Raw genomic sequence first — 21,121 nt, 5'->3', positions numbered from 1 at the left:
AGCTGAGACTGTCCGTCTGAGTCCATCACGGCTGCATCACCAGCGCACGCAAGCCTTTCTGCTGGATAACATGTTGTGCGTGTTCTGATCAAATATAACAGATAACTAAGTTCAACGATTCTATATCGATATAGATCAATCTTTCTGCAAGGAACAATACCTGACACTTATTAACGATACTACAAAAACCTCTACAGATACTATGAGATCAACACACATTCGCGACACTGAAGCAATTTACGGCATCCATACAGAGCAGGTACGTTGAACGTTGCCAACTTTTCAAAATAAAAGTCAATAGATCTAAGACAATGCTGTTAAAACCCTTAATTGATTCTATTAATGTGTAATAAATGTAATTATACAATTATTATAATTACAACAATTATAATAAATATAAGCATTTTTTACATATGCTTATATTTATTTTCTGCATTATAAGAAGCACCATTGTTTTGTCACTGCAGTGGTATCTTAGCAACAGAGGAAAGAAATGTCAACAATACTTTCTGTTTGTGGCCAACGTACGAGTCGACAGGTAACTATGTAACTGCTTTACTAATATATACATCTAAACCAACACAAGCTAGAGTTACTGCTGTCATCCTCCTCAAAGGAACTAGGAACTGTCTTTTCTTTCAATTTTAAGTAAAACAATTATACAGTAGCCTATGTTATCAAATGTCGACGCTAACAGCCCTACAATTGTTACTATAGGCTACGGGGCAACATTACGTACGTGGTTCCCATAAGGTCGGGACTGCAGGGGTGGAAGAAGTACTTTTACTTAAGTTAAAGTAGTATACCAGTGTGTACAAATTCTCTCTTACAAATAAAATGCATGTATTTTAAAAATGCACTTAAGTTAACGTACAAAAGTATTATAATCAATATACTTTAGATACAAAAATGCACTTTATATTATTGGATTATAATTTTATATTATACTATACTATACTATACTATACTATACTCCTGGCTAGTTTGTGAATATCACCAAGTCTCATCTTTATCCATAATAGTACATCACAATGTGTCGATTATATTTTATATTATTAATCTTAATCTTTAAAGTAACTAGTAACTATCACATAAATGTAGTGGAGTAAACAGTACAATATTTCCCTCTGAGAATTAGTGGAGTAGAAGCATAATGTAGCAGGAATTGTAAATACTCAAGTAAAGTACAACATTTTACTGAAGTACAGTACTTAGTAAATATACTTAGTTACATTCCACTATTGGGAATATGATTGTAGTAATATTATTGTAGCATAATCAGAGTATGCAGATTTGGATTGAGATACAGTTCGGCAACTCTCCACAAACATTTGCAAATAATATTGCTACAATAATACTAGCGTATGGGACACCACCAAGGGTCGCAAGATGAAACTGTGTATACTTAAGAGTTTTCTCTAATCTTTGCTATATTTGTAAAATACTAGGGTAGTTTTACCTCTTCAGGCCACATTGCATTGCATTTAGGGAGCACAAGTAAAACAGGTTGGGGAGCACAGGTCTAGATAAAAGCATCTATATGGAACTAAACTATAGTAGAAGTGTTTGCAATTTAGTATACTCTTTGTAACTAGACCGAAATACAGCTCTAATGAATTGAAATAAAAGTGCACTTTGATAAAGCATACTAATAGTGTATTACAAAGGAATTTAAATTAGGTTTCCATATATATACTAAATTACCAGTATAAGTGTTTGCAATTGAGTAGTAACTCTCTTTTATACAATTTAAATAGATTTGTAATAAAGTACACTTTTTATGAGTACACTGAAATACCACTTTAAGTATTGCAGAATTAGTACATTTATTTTTAGTACATTAAAGTTTAGCTTAATGACATCTATTTCGAAGTACACTTTTTAAAAGCACATGTTAAATATACTTTATGTTAAGCAAAAAAAGTATAATAATAACATAATAATATAATAATATTATTCTATATTCTAATACACTACTAGCCGACTGTTTGACCTGTAAAGAAAGTAGCAAAGTTATTTGATAATATTGTATGTCCATATAAAAATGTTAAAACATTATTCTTTTGTTATGATTAACTCTTTTCCTGCCCTCCAGTGACAGTATGTCTGCAAAGGGGTCAACCGTGTTGAGCCTATCAGAAGATGCTCTAAAGAACCATCTACTGTCACAGAAGAAGCTGCTCTCTCTTGAAGCGCAATGCATCTCGAACATATTGGAAAACTGCATCAGTCGAGTTGAGATTGTAGCCTCTCTTCCTGCTGTCCTCCGGTTAAACAGAGTGTCTGGTGTTGTGGACAAGCAGTTGAGTCGGGCACTTCAAGAGCATCAACTATTAGCCTGAAAGACTGGAGACGCTTAGAAGGTCTCAAGCAGGATTCAGACGGGGAACAAGAGGGAGAAGTTGTGAAAGCAAAGGCTCAGCTTGAGCAGGACATCAAGAACTCTGTCAGGGGTCTGTTCAGGCTTGCCCGAGCCCATCCTGATGCCAGGTGTGGTTTGAGGGCAGATCTAGGTAAAGAAGTAGCCATAGGAGATAGTGAGTACAAGCTAATTACAGGGCTTGAGAAGTTTCTCAGCCATGCGGTAGAAAAGTTGCTGACCAGTCTGGATGAGGAGCTACACGTAAAGCTGGTTCTTCAAAATCAGGTGTCTTCGTCCCCTGCCAACCTCGCGGAGCTCATAGTTTCACAGCAAGAAGTAGCTACATCCTTAAAACAAATAGATGCACAGGTGAGGCAACAAATTGAATGTTGAAAAAAGGACCCTCACTTACAAGAGTCTACCACGTGTATAACTTGCTTAGATGCAGCTAGAGAAGATTTATTTTCTTATTTAACCCTTGTGTTGTCTTAACATTGTGTATACTCCCCTTGTCCTAGGGGTAAAAAATGACCCGCCTCCACTAAACCTCTTAAATAAAGCAGCTAAATTGAATTTTCAACCCAAAATCTATTTTGCATGAAGAAACAATTTGTAATTAACCACACACTTTATATATGTCTTAGTTTTCCCCTTTTCACATTGCAAAAAGACTGCATTTTATTAGTGGATACCACTCGTTTTTCTTTTACAGCACACTTGTTATAATGGTTTTCTTTACTAAAGTAGAGGACTATTATTATTATTCACTTTAGGAAAAGTCAGCAAATTTCAAGATCGTGAGGGCTCACACAAGACAACACAAGAGTTAAGTCATTACATTCTCTGCTCTTGACCTTTTCCCCCATCTCACGTCTGCCATCTTTCTGTTTGTATTGCAGATATCTGAGAAAAATGATGAGATCAAACATTTTCAAGATTCTCTAAAAGGAGACAACAGTCAAAAAGCAGATACGTCGCTTCTTGCGGAACAAGCAGTGCCAGTCACATATGAAGACATCAAAGCACAGCAGTAAACAACAGGAGCTTGATCGACTGAACAGTCAGCTCAACAAATTGTTCCTCGAAAGCAGACAGGCAGAGAGAGTAATCCAAGTGGTACGTTTTAGTGTCGAACATTTCACAGTAAATGTACAAACATATTTCATTTTCATTTAAACCAAACTGTTATTGCTCTTTTTTTCCTTGGCAGGAAAATGAGAAGGTGGAGACAGCAATTGAAAACTTGCTCCAAACTTTTGACGACGACATAGAAAAAAACCAGGTACAAACTCAGACAAAGTTGCCACTACAAAGAGCCAAAAGTAACTGGAAAAAAATAATTAAGTGTGTATACTCTGGACAACAGTTCAGCCTTTTAGACTATATTCAGGGTGTTTAACATGGCAGTCTGTTCTTGACCTCAGATATAGTAGTTTAACAAAATAATCTGAACACAGGGTCCCTTTACTAGCTTTTTCCAGAGCCTTCACCCACATCTCATAGTGTCTATCAGCTGAGAGTCTGTTCAGTCTGTACCCTGATGGAGAACGTCTGTTTTTTCTAAATATATTCAGGGTATTGTGTATATCCTGCCCTTAAATATAATAATATAAAGCACGGACAATCTTTACATTAGAAAAGCTGAAACCAGAAAATATTCGCCATTTTTGATTGATTAAACAACTGTAAAGTTCAAAATAGTGGCACATGTATTTATTATTTTTCAAGTCTTAACACATTGTTTTATTTACACCTGCTCATTTCACGCATTGACCTCTGGCGTGTCTTCGTTCTGAAATCCAGGACAGGTGCACTCACACTTGTATAACATTTAACAACAATGTGTATCAGACGGCCTATTTATCAGCAGGACGTTAGCATAGGGTCAATCTATGTTTAGCAACACATCAGATTTAACTTCTATCTTTTTTCTTCCCTATCCACCGACATCTTTCTCTCTCCTCCATCCTTTTCGCCTCTCAACACCACCACTGTCACCACCACCTGTCCCAGGCCGACCTGGAGTTGGAAGGAATGGGTTATGAAAGGGAGGAGGAGGAACTGAAGACGCTGGAGAAACCCTTTTCTGTCCTCGAGGTGAAGTATAACATGATCCTGGAGAAGCGTCGGCTGGCAGAAGAGAAGAGAAGGGAGGAGATGAGGGAGCTGCAGTTGAAGACCAAAGCTGCTATTTTTGCCCAAGCCTGGTGGAGAGGCTACAGTACTCGCAAGGCCTTAAAGAACAAGGGGAAAAGCAAGAAGGCCAAAAAAGGCAAAGGCAAGAAGACCAAATAAGCGACTGACTAGTTTAGTTACTCTGGTGCAGACACACTCTACCTGAATGAACGTCTTTGGATGAAAATTAAAAAAGAGCTGGTTGAGCAAATACTATTATACTCCATAATCAGAGTGTGTTTGTCATTTATGTGTTAATAAAGTGTTTTATGCTTTAAACTAGTATTTACTTCTTTTTTTTTTAAATATAAAAGGACTGCATGCAGACAATGTCAAACTAAATAAATAAATGTTAAAAGAGCAGCAGATAATGAAATATTTGTATTATTTAAAACCAATGAACATCCACACAAATGTTTTGGCATAAAGACCTCAGTAAATCCCCAGCATAGCCCTCCTCCACTTTGAACTGAAACAGATCTGATCAGCTAATTATATACGATCCAACTGCGACTGCTTCATTGCTGTTCTCATTGGTAGCCACGGGGTGGCAGTACAGGACCTTTTGTTCAATTGTTGACATTACGTTTCATTAAATTTGTCATTTGGACAGAAGGAGCTGGGGATTGAACCACCAGTATAAATGATAAACAGAATTTATCAACAAGTCATCCTAAAATATATAGCTACCACAATCCAAACCATTTCAGAATTCACACTGAAGCCATGTTAATAACAACAAGGAGCTAAATTAATACAAGTTTGTTGATTTCACGCAGTGTCTTATGTTTATTGAAGTTCATCGTCTACAAGTTCACAGTCACAGAATTTTACATTAGAACATCTTACAAACACACTTTACTTTATTACATTCAGTGAATTCAGTTTTAAATCAGCTTGGAAACAAAGCATGTTTTTTACATGTTGGGATGCGCTTTTTGGGCTTACATTTTTTCTGGTCATCTTGTCTTTGTGAGGGAGTTTGATATTGTTTCAATATGTCGCTGTGGTCCTGGATGAACATCTTGATCTGAGAAGGAGACGGTAGGACACAGTCAGTTGATTGTTTTCTGTTGGCTGTTTATCATCATCTCTGTTGGTGTACATACCTTGTCCAGCTGTTTCTCTGTGTCGTTCACATCAACAGCTTCTTCTCCTTCCTTTTCATCCGTCATTTCGTAGAGGTTGAGTGTCGCCATCTTAATTTGTCCCAGTTGGAGTGTTTCCTTTGCTGCTGTTTCCTGAATGTGGTTCCACTTCCTCTCCTGTGTGAAGACAGGGACAACTGAATTTCACACAAAAGATGGTAGTTGAATCTTCAAGCAACATTTGATTGGATGTCAGATCTGAAATACTGTCTTTGACCCAGGGTCATGTCTCATACCCATGTTAGAGCATCAGAGCGTGTCTTCTCTAGCTCGGTGTGGAGCTGAGACAGCTGGTTGTTCTTGTGCAGCCGCAGGAAGTGATGCTGGTCGCGCAGTGATAGCAGCGCTTTTCTCAGCTCGTCGACCTGCTCCTGCGCCGTACTCTCCTTCTGATAGAGATGGTCCCGAAAGTGGAGAAGGTTCTCTAACTGACTCGTGAGCCCCTGCACATCATCATACTGTAACACACATTAAAGGTGTAACTCCAAAATTCAACTTAGTTATCTACTCAAAACTGTTCATGACCACCCGTGCAAACATCATCTAAATCATTGCACTTTATTAGAAATACGACATAAACTATAGGGTGAATGAGTTGGTGATATTTCACACAGCAATGCCATATATTGAAGGACGTGTCTACTCTTTAGGATATCATCAAGATTTAAGAAGGCCAACCACCACGACTATACAATTTCCAGGGGTCAAAAATGAGCTTTTCAGATACAAAATATTTGCAGTTTATGCTTTTAGAGCAGGAAAAAGATCATTTATCTGTAATAGTTTGGGAACATTGGGAGTTGACATGTTAGATTGGTCCTATGTGTTCAAAATTGTTCAACTTGTTTAGTAAATGGTACAATATACACATTTAGATTTAGATTATCTGCCATGTCAAAAACACCTTGCAGTACCTTAGTTAGCTTGACCACCTGCGACATGAAGTCTGAATACACAGAGTGACTCTGCATCTGGCGCTGCAGCTCCTGTTTCCTCTCCATCAGTTCGACATACTCCAGCTCTCTGCCTCTTTAGCTCTGCCTCCAGCTGAAGCACCTTATTCCTCTCCCTCTCTGCTTTGTCGGATAATTGATCAGCAGCGTCAACCTGCAGTGAGGGAGATAGAGGGATTTTGTTTGCCTGTTGCTTTCCAGTTCCAGCTATGATATTGAACTCCAATAACATTACGTATGGTCTAATACAGGAGTCGTGTGTGTGAAATGGTCTTCTACTGTACCTTGAGAAACGTATCAAAGCTCAGGTGCTCCTCGCTCAATCTTTCATACTCCTCCTGCAACTCAACTTTCCGCTTCTGCAAATTCTGCAACATCTACATAAAAACACAGATCGGAAAAATGACCTCGAAATATTTATGAAGCATGGTCAGTCAGGACGGGGAGCATTAAGGCAGAACGCTACATTGTAAGCGGTAACATTACCACTAGGTCGCTGCTAGACATTAACAACAGCATTTAACACTGTTGAACAGGAGTTATTATTAAATAAATTACACAGATATGGATTTAGAGGGATACCACTGACTTTGTTAAGCAGCTACCTGGAGAATAGGGATCAGCACGTCCAAATTAATAACTTCAAATAACAAATACTGAAGGTTACTTGTCCGGTTCACTGGGGCTCAGTGTTGGAATAATTGTTTATTTCATCTTTTATTTTTTAAAATACTAACAACTATATTATTTGCAGATGATACAAATATATGTTGTTGTGGTAAGTATGTAGATCAACTTTTGGATACAGTTGAGAAATAACTTAAAATGCTGTAGAGATGGTTTGATTTTGATAAAATAAACACTTTTACTTTAACAGGGTGCATTTGATTGACATCACATGCCAGGTTCCAAATGTGTTCATTTGAATTTATCATTAACTGGATAAAAAAAATACTTTTCACAATATTTTTTTAATACAATTGTTACAATATTTGTTCATACAAATAAACTCTCAATGTTTAGGTTGGTTTGTTAGGTTTGCATTACTGCTAGTGGCAGAAGTTTGATGTTTTAGCTATTTCAACCATTTATCCATTACTTTTAGTCAGCTAAAGTGTATTATTGCATTATTTTTAGCTTACTGACTTCCAGACTGCTACTTTTCAAGCACTCAATTACAACACACGTGTTCAAGTTACAGCTGACGTAATATATAGACACAGCTTACTGTATTTTCATCTTCTAATAAAATTGTTAGCTTACATTTAAAAAGAAATTGAGCTACACAATATTGCATGTCCCCTCTGGTAACTGCAGAAATACTCCTATGGTAACGCTACAACAAGTACAATTGATTGGGAAGCTATTCCGTGGCCTACTTCTTTGCGCTCTTTGCACTTTGTGTCCAGCTCTTCATTCTCGCGGAGTTGTTTTTGCAGATCGATGAGGTCAGTGCTCCTGTCCCGTAAGGGTCCTGCCGTCACCTCACCGCTCACCCCTGCAGGCAACCTCCTGTTTACACGCAAGCAGAGCAGAAAGTTATTAACATTGACCGCTCGCATTGATTCTGGCCGGGCTGTGCACGAACTCACTGTGAGCTCCTCTTCTGACGTGCGCTGCTGGAGGCCATGACTCTGTGTTGTTATTGAATGTTTTCAGACAATATTAATATCTTCAAATGTTACTCTTCCTCCTCTTCCTCCTCCTCTTGCTGCTGGTTTGTTTTCAAACTTTCAACGAGCTACCCGGCATTGCTCCCCCTCGTTTCCATGGTAACACAAAACCTTTAAAGGCACAATCCGGCATTTCAATGGAAAAAGTTTCATAACAATGTATATTAATTTAAACTATAAATGTAATTTTATTAGAACTGTAAAGATTAGGACATTCATCAGTTAGTTGATTGACAACAACTAGAAATTAAAATGTAAACCAAAAGCACAGCACCAAAACTTAAAAAAACGTTATCTTCCGTAAATCAAATTCCTAATTGTTAGCATATCAACCGTAGCTGAAAAGAAAAGTTGATTAATCAATTAGTAAATTGATGGAACATTAATTTCCATCTTAACCCTCTATGGTACGCATGGTGATGCCAGTTTGGAAAGAAATGTGTGTAGTGTCTTTTTGTCATAGAATAGACCAAATAGACATAATCTAAAGAAATTTCCAATAAATTATTTTGGGGGGGTCTTTTTTTGGATACGTTGCCTTGAGGCAGATTAAAATGCATGCCACTTAAAATATGAAAATAGTTATTTTTAATATTTGAACAAGAGTACAGGTCTGAATGTTGCCTGCAGGCAGCATTGTACCATTGTGGAACCACCCATTGGAATGAATGGGTCGAGAGTTTAAGCATATTTTATCTAACTATCTCACTGCTTATGGAAATTCATGAAGCAGTTCTTCTCAGCAGTGAAGTATAGATATGTGACTCACTTTGACACAGAGGCAGGGGCTCTGCCCTTCTTCTCAGCCAGGTCTCAACATTTTGTGATGGTCTCCCCTCTTCTTCAAGACTTTCCTCTCGTTGCAAAGGCAACTTGCAACTTCAGCTTTGAATTTCAGCAAGCTGTACACTTTTTTCTTCGGGATACCAAAGTCTTGCAGTCTCTGCGGTACAGGAGCCACACGTTCCATCATTTATCCAATTTACCTTAATGGTACGGTGTTGCCTTTAGGCAACATTTGTATTTTTAGCAAGTTTCCATTACTTAATTAGCAAATAAAGTACATTAAACTATTAGAATTTAAGCTTTACTCATCTATTATTGTGAATATATTTTCTTCCAGATTGAAAAAGGGCAGGAAATTACGTTTTCAGACCATTTTTGTGCAGAGAAATGGCTGAGCTGATCCTTGTGCAACAGACTGCAAAACAAAGTCTTCAGCATGGCTCCCAGAGACTCATAGAGTCAGAGACAAATTTAAACACTGCAATTGGTTCCTTATGGTCCTGCCTCTTATTAAAAGTATTGCATTATATCTGGGGATGTATTGTGTGAATGTAAAAGGCCAAAAATGGGTATGTTGCCTCGAGGCAACAAGGTACCATAGAGGGTTAATTAATTAATTACCAACTACTTTGATAATCAATTAATAATTAAGGTCTGGAGAAAGATTGTTGATATTTGAACTCAACACCCAAACACATAGGCCCACCCCCCTCTCACTCCCACTACCTTTCTCTTTATACTTACATGGCCTGTGTCCTGTGCATCAACACGAACGCCCCCTGTTGGTGATTGGCTTTGAGTATTGTTGTGTGGCTCAGTACAAACCACTTTTTTTGTTTCCCATTTACAGGCTGCGTATGAACACCATGTGTTTATCAGCGCACACAGAGAACGGACAGGCAGCAGGCCGTGAGGAGATATTTGCTGAATTTCACAAAAAAGTGTGGATTAGAACTGCTGACTGCACCTTTAAGTGATTTTTCAAGCAATCATATTTGATGGTTCTGGCTTTTTAGAGATTTCCTCGAGACATGTTTCATGACATAAAAATACTAATAATCGTCCGTTTACGTCACAAGCTCAAAGCCAGAGCTTTTGTTTGAAGTTACTTGTTGATTTTTCCTACTTAATAAAGCAGTACAGTCAATACTCAGGCAACTACTGTACTGCTACAACTCCTACTTACTAGCGCTAGTGTAAGCCAGCATTAAAATTTGTAAAATAAATGAATTGTTTGACTGCTGAGTAGCTCTTTTTAATTTAATATGAATCAAATATAACATATCCTTCTCCCCAGGTCTGCTTTGAAGGTTTCTTATGATGTGCAGTGCAGTGTCCTGTACTGTATGTCTGTGTAGATATAGATCATCAGTGTTTTTTTAGTTTTTTTAAAGGTACGTCAGCCTATCTTTATCTCCAGTGTGAACAAAATACTGAAGTTTACGTGCAGTTTTCAAACATTGTTAACTTGCAAAATTTCAAAAGACAAAATGACTACGAGAAACACGACTCAGCCTGCAGGGGGCTTTTATCGTATTTGTGCCCAGGGGGGCCCATTGTCTCAAAGTCTGTCCATTTAAACAACCTTCATGATTAAAAATCAACTGAAAATGTGAGTGCAGCATGGACCTCAGTGATGTGACCCCTAAAACATGAGTTTCAGACATTTGATTGACAGGTGTTACCACAGAGAGATGTGTGATTTTTTCACTTTAAGCACAAAAATCACACTTAATATCACACCTTTCTGCTGCTGACGCTTTGAATGACGGTGGACAGTTCATGCTGGCACATGGTTACACACCATGCTCCTCACCATACACTAGACTGACAGACAAAGGCACACAGGATGACACTTTGCTGTAAACATGTCAGAAACAAGATCAGTTGTGTGAAATTATTGAGGCTACTTCAGATCAAAAGATGTAGACCTAATTCATGTAAGGTTTTATTGGAGTCTGACAAGACTAGAAATATGGGAGGAGGGAGAGACGGGAATGAAAAGAAAACATATCCCTAATCATGGTGGGCATCTTAAACCACCAGACCCTGAAGTTTCCATAGATACCAAATATGTCCAGTAGAAATCCTTGGAAATGTGTTTAAAAGGATGCAAAAAACAAAATCTTTCCATTTGGAGTTTCAGGTTTGAAAATGTCATTCCTTGTAAATATGTAGTTTCAATGAAGAGCTGGAATAAGGTGATACAAAATATATATCATAAACAGTTTTAAATAAGATGATTTTAACAACCATAAAACAATAAAACCAGGAAACTGAATGTTAAGGGGGTTTAAGTGCCACCTTGTTTTGATGTGTAAGTGGTCAGAGGCTTTAAAACTTAACGCCAGATAGTAAAACATGTGTCCTTGCAACACTGGAATAATCACATGTTACTAACTCAGCCTCCGGGCATCATCCCCGGAGTTTCTGTGTCTCTCATGTGGCAGGTTGCCACTGATAAAGTTTACGTCAGGATCATGACTCGTGGCCATTATGTTCTGGTAATATTCATCAAGGAGCTTTTGATCACCTCACATGATCGTCATCAGCAGGAGGAACTGAAGAAATATCCATTTCTTCCTGAGCATTTCAAGACTCTCAGACTGGAAGCTGCTTGACATCCTCCTGAATCCATCTTTTCATTTTGTCCATGTGGATTGTCTGTATTATAATTTTATTATGTTGGTCTATTCTGTACACACAACATCTGTGGCACATCTGTCTGTCCAGAGAGAGGCTTCCCTCCTCTCAGTTGCTGTTCCTCAGGTTTCATTCTTTTTTTTTTCACCCCGTTGAAAGAGTTTTTGTTTGGAGAGGTTTTCCTTATGCGAAGCGACAGCATATGCTGTACAGATTGTAAAGCCCCCTGAGGCAAATGTGTGATTTGTGATATTGGGCTATATCAAATAAATGACCACGGAAATAGTATTTTCAAAATAGAAGATGCTCTGGATCTTACGATCGTGATCATTGAGGTCAATTGCTGTTTCAGGAATATTTATTTACACTCAGTGCCCAGAAATGTTAAGTCAGTCATAGACTGCCCTAAGGTAGGATCTCTGCCACAATACAGCACATAAACACATACAAGTTATCAAAACTGAGGAAGGATCCCTCTCCCAGGACGGACAGACGTGCAATAGATGATGTTGTGATCAAAAAAGAGAAACTATGGATGAATCCAGGAAAATGTAATAAAGGCTTCCCGGTGTCAGGCAGGACCAGGGCAGCAGGGCTTAGTCCATGTCTAAAATATCTTCAAAAGACTTGTTGTCACCTTTACAGTAAGTAGGAGCCATATAGGATTGAGTTAATACTAATCTGACATTACATGTTCATATTGGGAGCACCGTGCCGCGTGGTGACAGAGGAAGGTGGCATTAGCACGCTTAATGCAAATGCTGTGTGCTGTTATTTTTGCATAATAATTGCCAGGTGTGGTGAAGATGGCGATGATGACAGTGAAAGCACAGAACAAGAAAAATGCATCTGATGTAAATGCGTGTCATGCATACATACACACGCACACACACTCACACACACACACAAAATGAGCATAGAAGGAGAGAAAAAAGGAATGACTGAAAGGCAGTGAAGGGGAAAAACAACAACACAGATAGCTGCAGGCAGAGATGCCGCTGTATCCATTTTTGATGAATGAATGGCTGCTGCACACACACACACACACACAAACACACGCATTACTTTATTAATACTAATGGAATGATGCTATTATAATAAAAGCATGCTGTGTCAGGTGATGGGCACAGTGTGAGGCTGAGGAGATGGAGACATAACACCCATGTAAACACCAGCAGACCTTTTAACAGCTGAGGAGGACAAGGAGAAGAAGATGAATAGGTCAGAATTCATAATGGCAGGCACAAAGCCCATGAGGACAATAATAATATACTGGTAGCGCTATTCAATAAACCCTAATTTTACCCATTTTTCCTCTAAATGTCCTCTTAAGTTGCACTTATATTGTTTCAGTGTGTCAGAAAAGCTAAATTACCCTCTCTTAAGTGACACATAATTCAAATATTTAAATCCAGTATTATTCAATCAATGTGCCATTACATCAAATGGAAAATAATGCTTTCTATCTGTATCATCTATACACATTGTTCTATGCTTTAGTGTTCATATTTGAGATGTTTGGAGACCACTGGGTCTAATAATATCTAAATCAAAGTGGTGTGGGTTTTGAACACGGCGTGTCCGTTAATCAGCTCCTCTCTTGTTCCTGTAGCGTCACAGTCTCTGCTTGCACATCTTTTAAATTCTTCTTTTGTTTTCAAATGTTGAATTACATGATAAATAACATTTTGTAATACGCACATCTTGATTGTATGAATCATTTGTTTTTGATGTTAAAAGGTGAAGATCTTGCTTTTACTATGTTGCAAGGGCTTCAGGTTTGTCCGTTGACACCATATTAGAATAGGTTTTGGATATTAGTAAATACCGTATGTATGAAACAGCTGTCAGGTTGTGGTAAAGAACCCTGCAATGTCCCTCTTTGTGAACTTATGTGATGTTTGATTTTGATGTGCATTGCTCTGGACAGGTTTCCTCACCATTTTATCAACCAGATGTGCAGTGTTTGTGACTGAAGCTTCTTCTCAACTGTTCTCTGATTCTTTGATTTGTATTTCCCAGTATTTCCTCTTTAGCACCTTACTCAGAAGACTGTTTTTATCATGTGATTTTTATGATTTCACGATATCTTTCTTGTAGAAATTCTATTTTAGGAGATGCAATTTTATTCTGCTCTTGCCCTCATTGTCAAGCTTCTGTCTAAATTCTTAAAATGCAAAAATAAAAATGGTCAAATAGGCTACTAAAACCCATAACCAGTAAAAGCCTTGGCTTTCACGGTAGCTTACACACACACACACACACACACACAGGCACACACACACACTCCCACACTTGAGTGGACAGGTAACAAACATTTAGACATTCATAATTAAAGGTCAACAGTGTGGTGCAAACAGATATTGAGAGGAAGTCTGTGTTTATGCTAATGCCTTGTCAGACAGAGAGGGCAGCGACTCTCTGACACCATCTATTAATAATAAGACAAGATTGCAGAAATGCACTGAAAATGAACCAAACAATGCTGCTGCTGGCAAACAATGGCATCTGACAGCAGGCTGAGGGAGTGCTTTGAAATCAGGCTACGTGTGCACGCAGTGTTTGGAGGGAGTAGGGTGTGTGAATGGATTTGTTTGTTTATTGATGTTTGTGTTTTGTGTTTGTCTCACAGCAGTGTTCCTGTCTGGCCTGTTTGCAAACATGCTTGTACTAAAATGTCGACAAGCCTGCAGGAAAGCACGGACTACCGCAGGGAGAGACAGAGGCCTGCTAGGGGATGCTGAGGCGCATAGGAAAGCAAAGCATTTATAATTTATAACATGTGTTAAATACATTTTACAGATTTCTAAATTCTAGCTGGGACAAATAAGACCCCGTTGTAAAGAACAATTTACCAGATTATGTCATTTTTGCATTTTTCTTTGGAAATTGGCCTACTAAATACCTTCACCTCTTCAAGCCACTAAACATCTTTTAAATTAAACAATCCAAGAAGGTAAATCACTTTTGGGCTGAATTGCTCAAAACTTATATCCACACTATAAGGCCACGGCATGATTGAGGTTGGGAACTTCTAAAAAAAGGCACACACAGGACAACAGCTACAATTAAGCACACTAAGTTCATGGTGCACTGCATGTAAAACATGGTCTGTTGGTCGGTCCACCACTTTGGTCCAGACAAACATTTCGTGCACACGTTTATGTCCCCGTCAGGATAAATGATAGTAACTGGGGTGATCTCCTGACTTTGCATGTAGCACCATCATCAAGTCAAAATGTAAATTTTACAGGGTTTGACATTAAGGCCCTTCAGTCACTTGCACCTTGGGCATCTCAGCTACTTAGGACAAGTAGCTGAGATGTATTACTTGTCCGATAGATCCGATCCGATAGACCAACTTACTTGTCCAAGTAGCAAGGCTCCAGACAAAACCTTTTTCACCACAGTCCCGGAACCGTCCTGAAAAATAATTTTCAACAATCCCGAAGTCAGTGTAAACCGTTGAAAGTTCTATATGTTATCCTTTTACTTTATTAGTGTCATCTATTCTTCGTGTGCAATCACGTGACAAAACTGTGTAACCTCTGCGTGCGACGCCATGTTGGATGATATACAAATCAAAAATGGCGTCTAAAGCGAACAACTACAACAATACAACTCCGACTTCTTCAAAGTATTCTGACTCTCTGGAGTCCTCTGCAAAGGCAAGATTCAGAGAAAAAGTCCAAATTTGCGGCCTTGACCCGTACACGCTAAAGCCATCGGATTATATTGAGGATTTCGATTCATTACCGCCGATTGAATATCCGGATATTGTGAACTATCTTGTGCTACAAACGTCGTGGGCAACTAAAGCACAAATGAAGGCATACAAGAGCTTAGATGTTTATAATTTCTTTGTTTCTGGCTGGGTTGGTAGTCTTCTTACCAAACCAGTGAAAGATGGCAGGGTGCTCATCCATGCCCGTGTAAATCACTCGCAAAGAGCTCGAGATACACCGCTCAAGCCGTGGTTTGTGAGTGAGGAGAGTGGCGATGTTATCCTCGCTAAAGTATACGTAAACATAGCTTTAGCATGAGCTCTTACCAGATATAAAGTGGACGCCACACACACGGGTGAATTGTGCTTTTTCTTCTGTTAAATCCTCACGAGTTATGTTGCTAAACCAGCTTACGGCGTTTGGTAGACAGCAATTCATCCCTCTTTTGTGGATCGTTGTTTTTGATGGTTTTAGGAAATCTAAAGAACCGTTTCTCTGGGTCACGAGTAGCGCTATGACCACAATTATACACTGCGCACAAGGTTGGCATTTTCTTTCAATCTTAGACGTTTAAATACAAAGAAAATTACGAAGCGTTGCAGCAACTCACACGTGAACGGCCGCCATCTTGGTTGTATATACATCCAACATGGCTGAATTCCGGGTTGGGAAATAAGCGTGACGTCACATGCACACGATCAATAGTGGTTAGTTGCAACTCAATTATTGTATTCCTTTTAAATATTTGCTTTGATGAAAAAAAATCTTGGCATTAGTAGTTTTAATTAAATATAGGCTGTTAAATAAATCTGCTTAGAGTTAGTGTTAAGACGTTAAACAGGTCATACTTCCCTCCCAAATAACTATTGTATATTGCTGTAAAAACAACATTTTACAAGATTATGAACACATCATGCTAACCTTATAATTTACCTTTTTACAGAATAGACTTTGAATGCACCAGAAATCAAGTCAATAGCACCTCCGTTAACGACAGCTAACAGCTGACGTTAACTAGCTCTCCTGCTAACGTCAACACGTATCTGTTGTTTACAGTGCAGCATTATCAGAGGAAGATATCGGTCGATGGTATGATCTGTATACACGCACAATGGAGCTCAGCTGAGTGGAGAATTGGAGAGCTGATGGCGGCTGCACTCGTTGCTTCGTGAGTAAAAACACTTTTGTGACAGAGGACGTAAAACAAAGGATCAGATCGGTCTCAATAGCTCAATATAGCCGATACCGATCAGTTAAGAAATGCCTTGCTCCGGTCCGATACATATCTTTGAGATCGGATCGGGACATCCCTAATAAAGATCACATTTATTTTATACTTGTCTGATCAGTCAACTGTATGAGACATTACACTCAGTACACACAGTTTTTAAACGTGAGTCCTTTACTTTTGTTTATATTCCCATCAGCCTCAGCTTTGGATTTAGTGATAGTTAGAAAATGTTAGCATACTAACACATTAGACTAACATTAGGCCTATAAATATTATAGCTGCTAAACATCAGCATGTTAGCATGCTAATATTAGCATTTAGTTAAGTACAGAATGGTTGCATATTCTTAATGTTGTTTTTCTGGGGAGTTGGGCAATTTGGGTATTTTATAGGCTGATTCTTGTGTTTTTGGACTCACTATATTTAAGTTTAACTACTTAAATACTTTAAGTGAACACAGCATTGGACATATAATCTTCTTTTAAGTTCATATGACAAACTTGTCGGAAAGATGCTTATTTACATATTTACTATGAGAGTGATGAGGGTGAACCAAAACAGTAAAAATGAGTGCCGGACAGGTAAACAATGAGCTGAAACTCACTGTAACACTCTGCAGGTTCATCACTACAAGTGACACCTTTCACATTCTCACATTGTTTTTATTTTGTCATTTGATACATTGTTATACAAATGAAAACTTAAAGAAAGAAATAAAAAAGGATGTTATTCCTGACAATGTGGGCAAGATTTCTTTTATACATTTGACAAATAATGATAAATAAATAAAATTGACTTTCTATGTGAAAGTCACAAAGAACTTCTGAGAGGGGAGGTGCAATGCGACAACTTGGACTCATGACTTGAGTTTTTTTTTTTAATCCAGGCAATGGTCGCAGGCACATGCACCATAATGACCTGACAACGTTCCTTCATTCAAAACTGGGAGACTGTGAGGGGCCACAGTCAGTCTGTACAGTGAGCAAACAAAAAGAGCGTCCTGCTGGTAGTGATATCATTATGTCTGTCTGGACAAGGGAACCGGAGTGAGGTCAGGGGGTATGGGGTGTGTGTGTGTGTGTGTGTGTGTGTGTGTGTGTGTGTGTGTGTGTGTATATGTCGGTCTGTCTGTCTTGCTGGTTTTGTGCCTTTGTCTCACAGCGAGTGTTTTTGTGTATCCGTATTTGTGTGTATGTGTGTGTGGAGGATTAGCGTGCCTCTCCAGTCCTCTGGCTGTAATCAGACGGGACATTGGCTCCATGACGTCGCACAACCCCCACCACCACCCACTGCGGGAGCGCCTCTATCCCTTTCACCCTGTCATGTGTGTTTGGCTGCCGGTCTTGGGACCTTGGCGGTATGTTAGGAGTTAAAACAATTATTCTTGCTCACATCACGGTGTCCTTTTTAAAAAACGTTGCTTACACTGGAGAAAGTGACAGGAAAGTCAGTGAGACAAAGTTCTTCGTTTGGGACGGGACGGCCACATGGCATGGACAACAAGATATTCTGCATTTGGTTTTTCATGATGTTTGCTTTTTTAGATTCTTTCAGGTGGATCAGCTTTACTTCAAACTGGCACTGAGCTGTTGATCTGGTCTAAAAGCGAGAGTTTAGCAGGCTCCATCAGGGTGACGGTTCAAGGATGACCAGATACACAACCATCTCTGATCAGGTTAGTCTGAGCCCTCTGACCCTGGACTGGCCTGTCTGCTGTTAGTTTGACCCTTAACCTCTCCCTTTGTCTTTAAAATGCAGCATGCAGGACAACCAGAGCACACACAAGCCACCCACCCCCCACACACACACTCTTACTTGGCCTCTTATCCTTGACAGCCCTTATGCTCATATTAAGATCTACTTCAGTGATTTCGGGCTTGTTTCAGCCATAAACTCTCATTTAGAGGGAAATTAGCTTTGAGTCTCAGTCTTGTTGCTATACTATGCTTAACAGCATTAGACCATTCTTGTGGCTTTTAAATAACAACAAGGATGGATAGTATCATTCAAATCATCCTCCACCATGCACCATATGTAATGGCCAAGCATTCATTGTTTTACATTATTGTACTGCCTTTATGCTGTCCTCTTAGTGCCCTACAGTGCTTGCTTTTTCTAATTACAGATACTTATGGCTTAGTATATTAAGATATGGTGAAAAAGATTGCTTTAATGTATCCATTAACCAATTTAATAATGATGCCCTCTCAACTTTCAACTGGTCTGACGAAGCTCTAAAGACACCCGAACGAGCTTTAGTGAAATTTAGTTTGTTTCTGGAAAGCCAACGAGAACAACAAAAAATACACTATTATAATATATATATATATATATATATATATATATATATATATATATATATATATATATATATATATATATATATATATATATATATATATATATATATATATATATATATATATATAATTTACTTTCAAGCTTTTGAAATTTAAAATGGTGTAGATCCAATCTTTCTCTATTTTCGGTGGCATTCCAGTATAACGGCTGTTTAACTAGTGCCGTGCTAGTCAGGAGGAACTGAACTGTCGCCCTTTACTGCCACAGAGACAGAGCACCATCCGACCCATCGAGATGAACCATAATCAACTTTACCAATTACACTCCATCTCAGACCACTTATTCCACACAAAATGGCATCACTAATGCTAGACATCACACAAATGCCTCTCAGTGTCCCGCAAGAGACTCTAGATACACATTTATAGATTCAAACCAATAGTTCAGACTGTAATGAAATAAGCTTTAAAGAAGTCTTTGATGCCTTTTAAAAAAGCTTAGTTTGCCAGAGAAAGTGCTCTGCGTAGCTGAGCAGCAGCTTTTACATGCCATACTCAATACATAGGCCCTCCGCAGATAGTGACCCTTCAAGGTTAGTCTCTATACATATATTTAGGTCCGCAGGCCAAATGTGTGACATTTAAAAATGTCATTCTTTCTCTCTTTGAACATGTGGCATCTTGTCTGTGCGCACGGCAAAATAAAAATAAAAAGCATGTGGTTGTAGCCATCATGGACTAGTAGATTGTGTGTGTGTGTGTGTGTGTGTGTGATAACGATAAGCACCACTTAGGCTCTTTGATCACAAAGGTTCATCAATCTACTGTCCGTCCAGTGTGTCTGAGAAAGTCCTCCACAGATGGATTAAGTTCCCCACACACACACACACACACACACACACACACACACACACACACACACACACACACACACACACACACACACACACACACACACACACACACACACACACACAGTGTTTAATATTTCTGTGTTTAATATTAATTTAACACTTCACTCAAAGCTGTATTCTCCCAGCTAACTTCCAGCCATACAGAAGTCATCACAGAGCTCTGTTACTGTACAAGCAAACATGAAGCAATGCAATCCATCTTCAGTCGGAGGCCTTTGCATGGGAGCTCACTCTTCCTCCCCCCTGCTCTCCCCCCTCCTCTCCTCCTCTCCCCGAGTTTGTCTGGAGACGAAGGGTTAAGGAGGAACAGGCCCTCTGAAGAGCTGCCTGCTTAACCTCTGACCTTATGGTGTACGAGAGAGAGAGAAAGGAATAAAGAGAGAGAGGGGAGGTTTGACAACTGACATATAACTATGCAATTAATTGTAAATACACAGGGTTAGAAGTTTAATGATTTAGCAGCCTTTTCTAAATAAATCTCTGCATGTTACGTCCATTTGTTCTTTCAAAATAAGTGCGTTGTAAACTCTGAGCAGGTGTAAGGTGTAAGAGGTTAACTTTGCTGTAAGAGACACATGAGATGTCAGGAGAGAGAGGAGGGAAGGGGGAGGGAGGGGACCACCAACGCACCCCCACCTTTCTTTGTCCTGCATCCCGACAGACCCCACCCCTCTCTGGGCATCAGTGAGGGGGTCCAGCTGGTGGAGACTGGAGATGCCAAACAACCTGTCAGAGATAAGAGGAGGTGGACAAGGTATGCACAGCACCCACACCACTCTGGGGGGTTTGTTGCTGAGTGGAAGAGTTGGAGACCCTGGGGTCCCTTATACTTGATAAGACAGCATAGCACACACTGATACACTTTAAACAATACTCTACGTTGTTGAATGAGATTGTTGGACACTTTTGGAACATTTGGGGAAAAGTGCAGGCTGCTGTTCTTATCAGATCCTTCATATTGAGACAAGCATTGAAACTGATAAACTGCACCGCACTTAAAAGAGTTTCCACTCCCGAGGTGCTGAACGTGCTTTAAATAACCCAGTGGGAATGTTAATAGTTAGTCTCTGCTGTGTTTGTTGTCTAACCACAAAGAAGAAGAACACTACAACCACTTGACTTACGCAAAATTCTCTAAAATTTATTCCATTTCTGTATATAAATCTGTCTTTATTTCCATAGAACAGAACATTTTGTTTGTTTATCACGAC

General features: G+C 39.0%; 2 protein-coding genes across 2 annotated transcripts; one reads left to right on the top strand and one right to left on the bottom strand.

Moving 5' to 3' along the window:
• The first annotated feature begins 168 nt into the window (after positions 1-168).
• On the top strand, positions 169-4,816 carry drc10 (dynein regulatory complex subunit 10). Its single transcript, XM_029439287.1, is given in 8 exon segments — positions 169-259; positions 468-538; positions 2,096-2,339; positions 2,342-2,731; positions 3,262-3,351; positions 3,353-3,478; positions 3,573-3,644; positions 4,376-4,816. Coding segments are annotated over 8 exon segments (1,332 nt in total). The 5' UTR covers positions 169-202; the 3' UTR covers positions 4,658-4,816.
• A 509-nt stretch (positions 4,817-5,325) lies between these two features.
• cfap73 (cilia and flagella associated protein 73) lies at positions 5,326-8,379 on the bottom strand. The gene is given in 8 exon segments (XM_029440306.1): positions 5,326-5,567; positions 5,647-5,802; positions 5,922-6,143; positions 6,600-6,704; positions 6,706-6,792; positions 6,923-7,015; positions 8,018-8,150; positions 8,231-8,379. Coding segments are annotated over 8 exon segments (972 nt in total). The 5' UTR covers positions 8,269-8,379; the 3' UTR covers positions 5,326-5,429.
• Between the last annotated feature and the right edge of the window lie 12,742 nt (positions 8,380-21,121).

The sequence above is a fragment of the Cottoperca gobio genome, chromosome 9, assembly GCF_900634415.1.
Source record: "Cottoperca gobio chromosome 9, fCotGob3.1, whole genome shotgun sequence".
NCBI lineage: Eukaryota > Metazoa > Chordata > Actinopteri > Perciformes > Bovichtidae > Cottoperca > Cottoperca gobio.
This window is presented reverse-complemented; position numbering and strand designations above follow the sequence as displayed.